This window comes from Zea mays, chromosome 9, assembly GCF_902167145.1.
Source record: "Zea mays cultivar B73 chromosome 9, Zm-B73-REFERENCE-NAM-5.0, whole genome shotgun sequence".
NCBI lineage: Eukaryota > Viridiplantae > Streptophyta > Magnoliopsida > Poales > Poaceae > Zea > Zea mays.
The window spans coordinates 136,440,906-136,454,762 of record NC_050104.1 but is presented as its reverse complement, the minus strand read 5'-3'; the positions used below and the strand labels follow the sequence as shown (position 1 = coordinate 136,454,762).

The 13,857-nt window shown below is 45.4% G+C and overlaps 3 protein-coding genes and 1 non-coding gene across 19 annotated transcripts; 1 reads left to right on the top strand and 3 right to left on the bottom strand.

Annotated features, from left to right (window-relative positions):
• LOC103639159 (uncharacterized) lies at positions 1–1,625 on the top strand. The gene is made up of 2 exons (XM_008661954.3): positions 1–472; positions 560–1,625. Exons 1-2 carry the CDS (start codon positions 204–206, stop codon positions 1,623–1,625), a joined length of 1,335 nt encoding a protein of 444 aa, XP_008660176.1. The 5' UTR covers positions 1–203.
• Positions 1,626–1,945: 320 nt separating this feature from the next.
• Positions 1,946–12,637, bottom strand: LOC103639158 (uncharacterized). Of its 16 annotated transcripts, XM_035962685.1 has the most exons (9): positions 12,566–12,637; positions 12,298–12,441; positions 7,303–7,760; positions 7,075–7,160; positions 5,581–6,997; positions 5,285–5,455; positions 4,296–5,127; positions 2,847–3,435; positions 1,946–2,760 (listed from the first exon to the last, which is right to left on the bottom strand). In XM_035962685.1, exons 7-9 carry the CDS (start codon positions 4,850–4,852, stop codon positions 2,152–2,154), a joined length of 1,755 nt encoding a protein of 584 aa, XP_035818578.1. In that variant the 5' UTR covers positions 4,853–5,127; positions 5,285–5,455; positions 5,581–6,997; positions 7,075–7,160; positions 7,303–7,760; positions 12,298–12,441; positions 12,566–12,637; the 3' UTR covers positions 1,946–2,151. The 16 variants fall into 16 exon arrangements, with proteins under 16 accessions (XP_035818578.1, XP_035818577.1, XP_035818573.1 ...); XM_035962684.1 differs by having other exon boundaries at positions 5,581–7,160; XM_035962680.1 differs by lacking the exons at positions 7,075–7,160; positions 12,566–12,637 and having other exon boundaries at positions 12,298–12,385.
• On the bottom strand, positions 6,086–6,166 carry LOC111590185 (small nucleolar RNA R16). The gene has a single exon (XR_004852897.1). It is a non-coding gene; the product is annotated as a small nucleolar RNA R16 (small nucleolar RNA).
• Positions 12,420–13,068, bottom strand: LOC100276714 (uncharacterized). Its single transcript, XM_023301032.2, has one exon. It carries the CDS (start codon positions 13,038–13,040, stop codon positions 12,420–12,422), a length of 621 nt encoding a protein of 206 aa, XP_023156800.1. The 5' UTR covers positions 13,041–13,068.
• Positions 13,069–13,857: the final 789 nt, after the last annotated feature.

Genomic DNA, 13,857 nt, shown 5'->3' with positions numbered 1-13,857 from the left:
GACCAAGGCTGCCACAACTTGTCTTCTTATAAAAGCAAGCATCTTTGTGCTCACGGGTGCAACATCAGTGACAAAATTTGTAGGGAAGTGGTTGTTCAAAGGAAGTTGGGGATACTATAAATTGAGCCAATGAGAGGACCGCAACATAGCACTAGCCCTTCATATCTGATTGCAAAGAACACACTACATCCATAGAGTTTCCCATGGCCGGCTACCAAAGTTCGTTTACAAGATTTTGGATGATGGACGAGGAAGACGACGACATGCATCACTTAGTAGACGACGATGAAGTTGAGCTTGCGACATACAACCACCTTGTGCAATGCGAGAGTTCTCAGCGTCGGCGACGGTCGGATGCGCCACCTAAGCAAATACGTCCAAGAAACCTGGGTGATGCTGATGGTCATCAAAGAATTTGGCTTGATTATTTCGCTGATCAGCCTGTGTTTAATGACAGGCAATTCCGAGAAAGGTACGCATCCGATGTCCAATGACCTATATGTGTTCAAATATTATTTATTCGTACAAGTTCATTAGGTAATGTTCCATTTACGTGCAGGTTTCGCATGCGGAGGCATGTGGTGTTACGCATTGTAGACGCTGTTCAAGCTCGGAACCCCAACTACTTCACTAGGAAACATGATTGTTGTGGGAAGTTGGGACTTTCCGCTCTTCAAAAGTGTGTCGCGGCTCTTCGCATCCTGGCATATGGCTTGCCTGCTAATGCCATTGACGAGTATGTTCGTATAGGTGAGTCCACTGCTAGAGAAGCATTACGACATTTCTGTCGAGCTATCATAGACGTCTATGGTCCGTATTACCTAAGGGCCCCAAACGCCGCCGATGTAGCAAGGCTCTTAGCGGAGGGTGAGCAACGCGGATTCCCGGGGATGCTAGGTAGCATCGACTGTATGCACTGGGAGTGGCGGAACTGTCCAAGTGCATGGAAGGGCATGTTCACCGGACGTGGGAAGCATCCATCTATGATTCTTGAAGCGGTTGCATCGCATGACCTATGGATATGGCATGCTTACTTTGGGATGCCAGGCAGTAACAATGATATAAATGTGCTTCAAAGATCTCCTGTTTTCTCTTCGTATCTAAGGGGGCAATCAGCTCCTGTGAATTTCCAGGTGAACGGTCGTACATACGACATGGGTTATTATCTAGCTGATGGTATATACCCCACGTGGCCTGCCTTTGTCAAGAGCATTCGTCATCCCATGGAGACAAAGACCCAACACTTCAGCACACTACAGGAAAGTGCGCGTAAAGACATTGAGCGTGCTTTTGGAGTGTTGAGGGCTCGTTTTGCTGTTGTACGAGGGCCTGCTTATGGTTGGTACCCAAAACAGATTAGTGAGATAATGATGGCTTGTATCATCCTGCACAACATGATAGTGGAGGATGAAGGTGACCATGCAGAGAACACTGCATTCTCGGATATTGGTTACATCGCTCCGGTGAATCAAAACAATCCAGATAGAGAGTCATTTGTTGATGCACACCATAGAGACTCATTTGTTGATGCACACCGTAAGCTAAAAAACCGAAACACACATTTTCAGCTCCAGCATGATATCATCGAGCACCAATGGATGTTGCTAGGGTCCGATAACATTTAGTGGTTTCATGAATTATTGTATTTGTATTTGTATTGTATCCGTAATTATGTCATGTCCAAATTAATGTAATAGTATTTGTATTTGTATTTGTATTGAATTATTATAATAGTATTTGTATTTGTATTGTACCCTTTGGCAGCACCTGCTGCAATTATTATAACAGTGCACATAAAAATGGATAGTGCACATATCATAATAATGTGAGCATATTATTCTGCAATCATAAAAAATGGACAGTGCACATATCATAGAAGAATCCCATTTCGGGCAGTGACAGTGGCCAGACGACCACTATATCCCATTTCGGTTACATGACTGAATTAATACACAAAGTTACAACATGACTCAATTGTGGAAAATTGTCCAATGCAAATTGTCCTCACAAATTAATACACACAGTTACAACATGACTGAATTGTGGAAAATTGTCCTCACCAGTACAACAGGATTGAATAATGCAATTGTTCTAACAATTACTACATAATAGCATATGGGAAAATTATTCTAACAGCAACACATGAGAGCCTTATGGGGCATGCCTCCCTTGGCGTCTAGCAGCAAGCTTCGCCATTATGTCCTCCTGCAAAGCTTCATAATACATTCTCAGGGAAGGTGTGCAGGAGTCCAAATTAATACTCAGAATCCTCTCATCCTCCTTCTTCTCCTCCCTGTCATGCTTCTCACGCATGATTCTAACTTTCTCTTGCTCAATATCTAATACCGATTGGTTGTGACTACGCATTTCCTGGTACCTTTTCTCATCAATTGTAGCAAGCTGCTGGAATCGCTCGCCTTTGCGCACGCTTTCTTCTTGCATGATATTTATTTTTTGAATGGACAGGTCCTGCATCCTACTAGCGTACTCTGAAGAAGATGTATCACCTGACACCGATTTAGATTTCTTGTTCGCTGCTTTAGCTCTGTCCCTACCAACCGGCCTTTTTCCAGCTGACTTGTCTGCATCACCGTGCACCCTGTTGGAGTCCTCTTCCAAGTCGTCGCCTTCTAGATGAGCTTCAGTCCCAAGTTGTGTTGGGTTACCCCATTTGGGCTCGTCCTTCATACGGTCCCAACAGTGCATGAATCCAAACGCATGCCCTTCAACCTCCGCAAAGTTGGTAGCTGCAAGTGATGTCTGCAAAGACGAAAACAGATTGTATGGGCTTGCTAAAACAATGTCATCGAACAAATATAACTGTTTAGGAAATGGAAGCAACTTACTTTGTCAGCATCTGACATTCCACTGGGATTTTGTCGCAGGGCTTCTGCATAGTAGCCTGCAAATTTTCCAACCTCAGGCTTGATATTATTGGTCCAGCGGCTCTGCAGAGACCTGAGGCTTCTTTCTGAGTTTGCCCCCCTCCGAAAATTATATCGTTCCACCACCCTCTTCCAGAACCTGTCTCCTTTTTGGCCGTTACCTATGACAGGATCACAGCTAACTTCCAACCATGCTTTCACCAGGTTTACATCTTCTTGTGGGCTGAAGTTCCCTAACTTAGTCCTTCCTCGTTTCAGGATTGAAGGTACTGAATCCTCTGGATGAAGTACATCTACCTCATCAGCCCCCAGAACCACATTCGCTTCAGTGTGGTCAACTGATACTATGTTAGGTCCAGAAGGAGGAGGAAAGATGCTAACATTATGTGGGGGGTGATGGGTTGGCTGTGGATACCAGCCACCAGGCTGAGGTTGCATTGGAAACATGTATGGGTTCCAGGCAGGTGGAGGAGGGGGCTGGTATGGGTTCCAACCAGCTTGACCTTGCGGCTGTGAGCTATCACCCTTGCTGTTGTGTGTGCCATCCATCCTGCGCAACAGGAAATAAATAGGTTATTCAACACCTGTTTGATATAATTGTTAAAAAAATGAAAGCTGGTCCTGACAAATGATACAGGCATATAATTTATTAACTTTATATTCATCTTGAAAGGACCATTTGTGGGCCTAGAAGCAGAGAAATTGCCATTTAAAAAGGCATGGCTGCCAGTAAGTGCAACCCCGAAAGGTGCAATACTCTTGCTGCTAGCATTGGCTTCATTGAGATAATCAAAACCTAAAGCCTGCCTGAGCTTCTCAGAGTCATTTGAAAAATGATCAACTGAGGAAAGCACACTGTCAATGGCATCGCTCAATGCAGGAAGCACACGGCCAGATTGTTTTAGCATCCCTGCTTGGTCTACCTGATCCATGAAGCTACAACTTTTTGATGCAAAGCTTTGGCCGAGCAAATCCACTAACTGTTGAGAATGACATACATGGTCTGGAAGGGTTTCTTTTTTACTATAATAATGATGTGTTACCTCCTAAGGTATTTGTCAAAACAATAATTTTGAAAGACATTCGTGTTGGTACTTTGTCAAATCTATAAATTTAGAAATTAGGATCACATTCGTTCCTGTTGGTGTTCACAGCCCAAGTTATATAGTTCAAAAATTACCTATAAATTACCTACAGGATCACATTATTAATTCACATAGGGAACAAGCAATACCCATGAATAAGGCATATCGACGGGTGTATATATCAAGAAATCGTTAGACACATTGTTAGCCTATAAATAAGTATTTCAGAGTTCAGACACATACATATATATTTGAATCTCATTCAAAACAAGTTCACAAAAAATGAATCTCATTCAAAACAAGATCTACTGGATTCATAAATTACCTAAATCGACGAAATGGACGAGCAGACCGCGCGGTGGAACTCTCCTCCGATGATGCCTCTACCTCCTTCGAACGTCGTCGCTTGCGGTTCCCCTTTGCGCTTCCCTGAGCAGATCCGACTTCTTCCTCTCCTCCCCCAACCTCCAAGCCTCCGGATCTGGGGTACGGCTTTGCTTGCTCCAGGTTGCCGCGTCGGGGTCCGGTACCGCCTCCGCCTCCGGATCCAGGCTCGCCGCGCCCGCCTCCGCCTCCGGATCCACTCGCCGCGCCCGCCTCCGCCTCCGGATCCAGGCTCGCCGCGCCCGCCTCCGCCTCGTCCGGCGTGCTTCCCGGGCGACCACTCGCAGCGGGCGAGGGAGCAGAACGGCGCGGGCGAGGGAGCAGAACGCCGGCGCGGGCGAGGGAGCAGAACGCCGGCGCGGGCGAGGGAGCAGAACGCCGGCGCTCGGACGGAAGGCGCGTGCGCGTGCGGTAGTTTGCGCCGAGGAGAGGAGAGCGAGATAGAGTTACGCCAGATATAGCGTTCACTCTTACGCTACAGTGTATAGGGTGGCTCATCCAGTCGCCCGCTGCGGCAAAAATTCCTACGCTAAAGGATAGCGTTCGCGTGTCCAGTAGCGAGTGCGGCTAGCCTCATGATTTGGGCGGTCAGTTTTCGTACGTCTCCTCGGCTCGGTCCAGCTAGCTTTTTACTACCACCACTCGCTCCTACTCTCGGGCCTTTTTTTACTTGCTGCTACCTTGCATTGGCGCCATGTGTAGGTTACAAGTGAGCATCTGCGGCGTCCCCGGCTGAATGATCATGGTGCTTCAAAAAGGGCCTTGCTAGCTAGCTGCTGTAAAAAAAGGAAAAAAAAAGAGGGAGCTGAGGAAGCGATCCATCATCCATACCGGTTGGGGTTGAAGCAACAAAGACAACATTAGTAGGTGCATGGCTAGAGTACGAAAACGACGAGGCTCCAAAAGTCCAAATGCATGCTCGCTACATACGTAACGTCGTAACATGCATGCCCAGGTGCCGATTTTGACTGGACCTCAGTGCCATGAATCATGACTTGAGCTCGGCCACGTCGACGCCACGTCAGTCTGTTGTTGCCAGCGAAGGACGCACCTCAACGCCAAGATCTATGACGCCGAGCCGTGTTACCTCGGTGCCACAGCCTTTGACACCGAGCAAAAGATCCAAAAACAAAATTAAGTTATTTAGAGGTCTAAACGTGAGCATTTTTTAATAAAAGGTTAAAATACAAAAAATACGGCCATATATATATATATGTTGCACTCACCCAGTCACCCCTCTTTGATGCTATTCTCTTTCATCTCTTCGTTGTTTCGTTGCTTCTCTTCCGAGGTGGAAGCAGAGGTTTTCCTCCTCCCCCTTGCCTTCTCAAGCTTCCTTCCCTTGCGCCCGTGTGGTTATGTGGCACACCAAACGCAGAGCCAAAGTCCTTCACGGTTTCCCTAGCATTCTTAGTAGTGAGATTCAGATGTTACATAAGTTAATGGGACAACAAAATCTATTTCTCATCCAAATAACCGAAAGAATAAACAAGAGAGTAGCCACCCAAACACCGCTTCCCACCCTAAACTTTTACAACCCATTATACCATAATGATATTCATGTAGCAAACAGATGGGAATGTATGCAAGTATTTTAACAGTAAACACCCTGATGATTTAATAAATGTTACAAGAAAAAAATGCAGAACAATCAAACCTCAATTTGCTCCCTTTTAGTCCACAAAGTTCCTTCAAATGCCCAAGAAGCAATGAACAGAGATCTTGTTAATTGATGGCATCAGACAATAAGCGGAGTATTGGTCAACACATTAGATTCAGTGTGTAGGATAAGATTATCCATCATCTGCCATTCTATTATCACATAGCAGTGAAACAAAAGAAAGAAAGAAAGAAAGAGTACAGTAAACAATGCTTGAAGAATGTATTAAATTATCACATCAGCAAAAAAAAAAACTGATATGATAACATGATAAAATCAACCATCAAAAGAAAGCAAACAAATAGAAAGATGACAAAAAAAGTTTCGGTTAGACCATTTGGCACCAAAGCAACCATGTAGTAATGCAATGGGCTGGTAAGACAACCATATAAATCTATGCACCAGTTATACCTCCTTGGCCTTCAGAAATCTCCAAGAAGAAAATAATCAATGCAGGTGCATGCTCAAAAGTAAGCAAATCAACGATCATGAGAAAGAGACAGCACTTACAAGGATATATGCACAACATGACGAGTGATTGTTTGCTCAAGCAAACTACAATGTTACCCATGCAAGATAAACACCATATTAATAGGCAAATATGGATGCAAGTGAAATGCCTTGTTCTCACTCTCTGATGCATCCCATAAGTGGATTGCATAAAAATGCAGACACTCAACACAACATCAGGTTCTGACCGCCCGTCTGCTTTGATCTCATCATTGAGAGAGAACAAGGAAAATGTGAATGTCTCAAGAGTTCATTTTGATACGAAAGATGTTTGCCTTTTTCATAAAACTATTAATTCTGCACATTCAGATACAAAAAATAGAGCGTACATCAATAGATGACCATCAACCTGACAATGGACAATGGACAATGGTCAAAGGCGAGGCACTCGTCACCCGCGCTCAGAATCCGTGCCCACGCAGCCACCTTCACTGCAGATACTTCGTAGACCCTCTTGTCGTCAGTCACGTTTCCTACGATCACAGCAATTTGACACATAACTGGAAAACACATTCAACAAACAAAATCTGAATGGAAATCGAAGCGAGACCTCCCCCCTTCCATGAAGCTGATGAGACGGTGGAGCGAGAGAGGCAGGGCGGTGTCAGGAGTGCTACTTGATTACTGGGTAATCAACTGTAATGAAGATGTAATCTGTGAATTGGGCCTATTGTGGCCATATTTCTAGTGGGCTGTATTAGCCTAGTGTTGCACTATAAATACTGGACAAATACTAGAGAATGGACAGAAAAGAAATATAGAAAGTATTCCACCATACCTGTTGAAACGCATCTGGAAGTTGTTCTTCCGCCTGGCAACAGCTCACGACGGTGGCTTGCGTTCCACCGTCCCTGGGTTGTGACAGTGGTATCGGATTCAAGGTCCTCGGCGGTGGGGTCTTCAACGGCAAGCGCGGCTTCCGGTGAGCGCAGGGCGGAGTCGTCTTCCCGGCGTTCGGACTGCTTCATCACGGCGCCCGCTGCAAAGCCATCCGTCCAGACCCGCTTCATCCTGAACGCCATGGCGGATCACGATCGAGGAACGCAGGAGAGTTGGGGGCGGATGATGGAGACTCTGGAGGCGGTTTGCGCTCGGCTCAAGGAAGTGGAACGCGCCCAACAACAGTTGATGGTTCGGTCGGAGTTGGCTGCTTCGATGGCGGAGCGCGCGGCGACCGAGAGGGTGCAGATGGGCCAAAAGATGGAGGAAACAGAGAAGTTGATAGCGCAACTGCGGCTGGAACAGATGGGCAAGGATCTCGGTGAGACATCTGATGCAAACACGACAAGAGAACAACATCAACATGCACCAGTTCGTCCTGCTGTCAGACCAAGGCAAGAACGAATGGAACAACAGCGAGGGCCAATGGGGGGCATGCAAGGGGGACAGGTCGAACCGCGTCCACATGGAGAACCCTATCATCCTCCATTACCGAAGTTACCCTTTCCGAAGTACGCTGAAGGAGATCCTATGGTATGGTTGAACAATTGTTTGGAGTATTTCTCTGTTTTTAGTGTTCCTACTGCGATGTGGGTGTCAGTGGCATCGATGAATTTGGAACATACTGCAGCCCAATGGTGGCAGTTTCACAAGATGCGTCATGGGCTGGGAAGTTGGCAAGAATTTTCTGCAGCAGTGGTGGAGAAATTTGGGGCTGAAGCGTATCCAAATGCGTTGAGGAAGTTGTTGGAATTGAGGCAAACGGATACCCTTGATCAGTATATTAAGGAGTTTGATCGGATTCGATATGGGGTAGCAGTGCACAACCCTGTGTTTGATGAGATTTTCTTTGTGACTCACTTTGTACGTGGTCTGAAGTATGACATTCAAAGTGTGGTCAGAATGCAGATGCCTACGACGGTTGATCGGGCAATTGTGTTGGCTCAAACTCAGCATGATATTTTGGAGCAAGCCAAAGGAAAGGGACAGCGTCAGCCGTTCCATAACAAGCAAGTTGGGGTGGGGTTCAAAGGAGAAGGGAAGCAACCACCAGTGGGAGGTGATCTGTCCAAAGAACGACAAGTAAGGGAGTTTCGGAGACTAAATGGATTATGTTATGCTTGCGGTGAAAGATTTGAGCCGGGACATATTGCCAAGTGCACGAAAAGAGGTCCTGCCCAGCTCAATACAGTGATTGTTGAGAATGTGGAGATGGTTTTGACAGATGAGGTGCTGCAACAACTGGAGCAAGAGGATGAGCAGCAAGGGGTGTGTTGTCAAGTCTCAACACAAGCCTTATCTGGAACTGCAGGGGTGAACAGTATGAGGATCAGAGCAGTGGTGCAAAAGCAAGTCATGGTGATGTTGGTTGACTCAGGGAGTTCCACTAGCTTCATCAGTGAACAGGTGGTTCAGAAGTTAGCATTGTCGGTATATCCTTGTTCACCCGTAACTGTGAAGGTAGCAAATGGGGCTTCTATGGTCTGTCACAAGATGGTTAAGAAGTTGGAATGGTGGGCCAATGGTCACTTCTATCACACAGATATGAGAGTATTGCCCATTAGTGCTTTCGATGCAATTTTGGGGTATGACTGGCTACAGGATCATAGTCCCATGGAGTGTGATTGGAAAACTAATGTCATTAGTTTTGTGGATGAGAATGTGCCAGTGATTCTTAAAGGAGATGTGGGGGAGGACTCATTAATGGTACAACAAGTATCTGTATCTCAGTTGCACAAATGGGAGAAAGGAAATGAGGTGTGGGCCTTTGTGTTGGTAGAAGCTAATGTGGACCAACAATCACACCTACAACATGCAGATGTTCAGTGTGTATTGATGGAATTTGCAGAATTGTTCACAATTCCAAATCAGCTACCTCCATCCAGAGTATATGATCACTATATTCCGCTAGTGCCAGGAGCTGTACCTGTGAACTCCAAACCTTATAGATATTCTCCTCTCCATAAAGATGAGATAGAGAGGCAGGTGAATGCTTTATTAGAAGCTGGTTTGATTACTCCAAGTGTGAGTCCCTTTGCCTCTCCAGTGCTTTTGGTTAAGAAGAAAGATGGATCTTGGAGATTTTGTGTCGACTACAGGAAACTTAATGACATGACTGTCAAAAATAGATTTCCTATGCCACTAGTTGAAGAGATTCTAGATGAGTTATCAGGCACACAATTCTTTACCAGTCTTGATCTTACAGCTGGGTATCATCAGATTCGAATGGGTGAGACAGATGAGTTCAAGACAGCATTTAAAACCCATCAAGGTCATTACCAATTTAGAGTCATGCCTTTTGGTCTCACTAATGCGCCTGCAACTTTTCAGTGTGCTATGAACTCAATTTTAGCACCCTTTCTTCGTAAATTTGTCCTGGTATTCATTGATGATATATTGATCTATAGTGCATCTTGGGTTGATCATTTACAACATCTGAGACTGGTGTTTGAGAAGCTGAAGGAACACAAGTTTTTTTTAAAGAAATCGAAGTGTGTTTTTGGGCAGGTGGAGTTGTTGTATCTGGGGCATATTATTTCTCAGAAGGGAGTATCCACCGATCCTTCTAAAACTGAGGTCATGAAGAAGTGGCCTACACCTACCAGTGTGACTGAGTTGAGAGGTTTTTTGGGGTTAACAGGATATTATAGGAGATTTGTGCAGCATTATGGAATCATTGCTAAACCTCTCACCAACCTTCTCAAACATAAGGCATTTCACTGGAGTCAAGGTGCGGAAACATCTTTCCAGCAGTTGAAACAAGCTATGTGTGAGACACCAGTGCTAGCTTTGCCTAATTTTGAAGAAGTATTTGTGGTAGAAACTGATGCCTGCATGGATGGGATTGGGGCAGTTTTAATGCAAAGAAACAGACCCATTGCATTTCTTAGCAAAGCTCTAAGTGAGAAAAATCGGATGCTATCCATTTATGACAAGGAATTCTTGGCCCTTTTAATGGCAGTGCAAAGGTGGCGCCAATATCTTCAGAGAGCTGAATTTGTGATCCGAACAGATCACAAGGCATTGAGTTTTCTAAATGAGCAAGTATTGCAGTCGGATTTGCAAAAGAAGGCCATGGCAAGATTAATGGGACTGCAATACAAAATTGTCTATAAGCAAGGTAAAGAGAATATTGCTGCTGATGCTTTGTCTAGAGTTGGGCATTTGATGGCACTGCAGACTTTGACTGAAGTGAAGCCTTTGTGGGTACAAGAGGTGCTTAACTCTTATGTGACGGATGATGAAGCTCAGAGATTATTAGCTGAGTTAGTCCTTCATAGTCCCAATGAACAAGGGTTTTCAGTGCAGAAAGGTGTGATTAGAAAAGGGAACCAGATTTGGGTTGCTCAGAACTCAGCTCTCAGAACAAAGATTATTGCTGCACTACATGACAGTATAGTGGGAGGCCATTCTGGCAGCTTGGCAACCTATCACAGGGTGAAGAGGTTGTTTTGGTGGAAAGGGTTGAAAACTGATGTCAAATTGTTTGTGCAGCAGTGTTTAGTATGTCAACATGCTAAATCTGAAAGAGTTCTTTCACCAGGATTGCTACAACCTTTACCTATTCCTCAGGGTGCATGGCAAGACTTGACTATGGACTTCATTGAAGGCCTTCCAAAGTCGGAAGGGTGTGATACTATTTTGGTGGTGGTTGATAGATACTCTAAGTATGCACACTTCTTTGCTTTGAGACACCCTTTCTCGGCAGCAACTGTGGCACAAGTGTTTTTGGATAATGTGGTGAAACTTCATGGAACTCCTAAGTCATTGGTTTCAGACAGGGATAAGATTTTTACTAGCCATTTTTGGAAGTCTTTATTTCAAGCTTTGGACACCAAGTTGGCTCTGACCACTGCTTACCATCCTCAGTCTGATGGCCAATCAGAAAGGGTTAATCAGTGTCTGGAAATGTACTTAAGGTGTGCCATTCATGACTGTCCTGCTAAGTGGAAAAGATGGCTTCCATTAGCAGAATTCTGGTACAATTCATCCTATCACACTGCTCTTGGATGTTCTCCTTTTAAGGTGCTATATGGGTATGATCCAGTGTTTGCTGCAGCACCAGTATTGTCTGAGGCAAAGGATCAATCAGTCCATGATTTGTTGATGGAAAGACAGCAGTGTTCAGAAATATTGAAGTCTCGGTTAGCAGCAGCACTAAATCGAATGAAAATTCAAGCTGACAAGAGAAGATCTGATCGAGTGTTTCAAGAAGGGGAATTGGTCTTGCTCAAATTGCAACCTTATGTACAAAGTTCAGTGGTTAATCGTCCTTGCCCTAAACTAGCCTATAAGTACTTTGGGCCATTCAAGGTGTTGAAGAAGATTGGTTCAGTGGCATATTATTTGGAACTGCCTGAGAATTCTTTGGTACATCCGGTATTCCATGTTTCACAGTTGAAAGCTTTCACACCAAATGCAGCTCCTGTGTTTTCGGATCTATCTCAGTTGGTGGATCTGTCTCAAGTGGAGGTCAAGCCTTTGTACATTGTGGATCGTCGTATGGTGAGGAAAGGGAGTCATGCTGTGGTTCAAATTCGCGTGGTGTGGTCTCATTTACCAGAAGATGCAGCTACTTGGGAAGACTATGAGGTGATGAAGAAGCGTTTCCCAGATGCACTTGATTGGGGACAATCAAACTCTAGCGAGGGGGGTAATGTCAGGAGTGCTACTTGATTACTGGGTAATCAACTGTAATGAAGATGTAATCTGTGAATTGGGCCTATTGTGGCCATATTTCTAGTGGGCTGTATTAGCCTAGTGTTGCACTATAAATACTGGACAAATACTAGAGAATGGACAGAAAAGAAATATAGAAAGTATTCCACCATACCTGTTGAAACGCATCTGGAAGTTGTTCTTCCGCCTGGCAACAGCTCACGACGGTGGCTTGCGTTCCACCGTCCCTGGGTTGTGACAGGCGGTTGGTCTTGCTAATGAAGTACCGCTTGAGGATCACGGCGTTGAAGCGGTACAGCTGCGACAACACACGCACAGATCAGGGGGGCGGGACTCACTCGATAGCGGCCGAATCCAGATCCGAGCCAGGAACAGTGAGGCGTATGCTGGTGCCATCAGATAGGGGCCAGGATAGAAAGTACCTTGAGGAGGAGCTTGAGGTATGCAGTGCGCTCGGTCTTCTCGTTCCGGCCGGCGGCGACTAGGTCGATACCCTGCTTGGCACGAGGAAAGTGGGCTATGTATCAAATACGGACAACGGTCCATGGTTACCGGAGACGAGAAGCTTGCGAGGAGGTTAGACGTCTCCACTACAACGCGCGGCGAGCAGTGCCAGTGAGGACCTGCGGCGGCGGCGGCCCGGGTTCTAGGGTTTGGTTTTCGAAGGCGAGTCGACACGAATGGTAAAAATATATAGCGCACAAATGAAGAGCAGAGATGTCTACCTAGACTTACGTGTGGCTGATCCCAACATTCAATCGTATCATCCATTTGTCTTCTCTTGCACAAACCCTTCACTTCTTCTACTACAACTAGATCCTTGTCTCGATTCCTATGGATAGAGCGGGGCCTCCAAAAACAAGTCGTATCAGTGTCGTCATCCGTTGAGGTAAACATCGATCATCAAGGTTTTGGGGGGAGCATCCTGAAGTAGCGCGACTAATCAATCGATCAGTGTCTGATCAGATTAAATCCATGACTTCATCTACTTCCCGGCCCCGGCGGGCGTGGTGGTCGGTGATCAGCACTGCAATTTTTCGGCAGGAGATCCTTGTTCCTTATCCTAGCCACAGCCCACAGGGCTAGGGGCCCATCGCACCATTTCATGTGCACCTATGCCAGGGGCAGGGCCATCAAACCTGGGATTAAAAACTGGAAACGTGGAACGTCTTCGTGTTCCTCGTTTTAGAAACGATCATTCTGTTCCGAAAGCACATGAACATTCTCATTCTTGTAGTGTTAGAATCTTTTTAAAGTACAGTACTGCATACCATATTCTCGTTCCTCGACCCATCGTTCTGAGAACCTAGTTATTAAGAATCTAGGCCTACCTTTTGGCACTGATTGTACCAAATGGCCGGAGGCCGTCGTCGTAATGAAAACTGCCAGGCACTACACTGTCAAGTTTTTTTGGATTTGTGGTGATACATTGGATAGCACAACGGATATGATACTCAGAGAAGTTATGCAACACGAGTTGAAGATTGCCACGTATCACTAGACATGTCCGGTGGTTCACTGAATATCTATCTCTAATGGATGTGAATGACTAGAATTATAACCAGCGGCCAGTGGCGGATCCAAGAATCACTAAAGTCACAGACTAAAATCTTAATATGAGAAAAGGAATTACCACACCTTTCTCTTTCTCTATATGTTCTTCACTTCTCTGTAGAACTGCTACTTGTTGGCTGCCCGATCGTTCCCTCTTCAC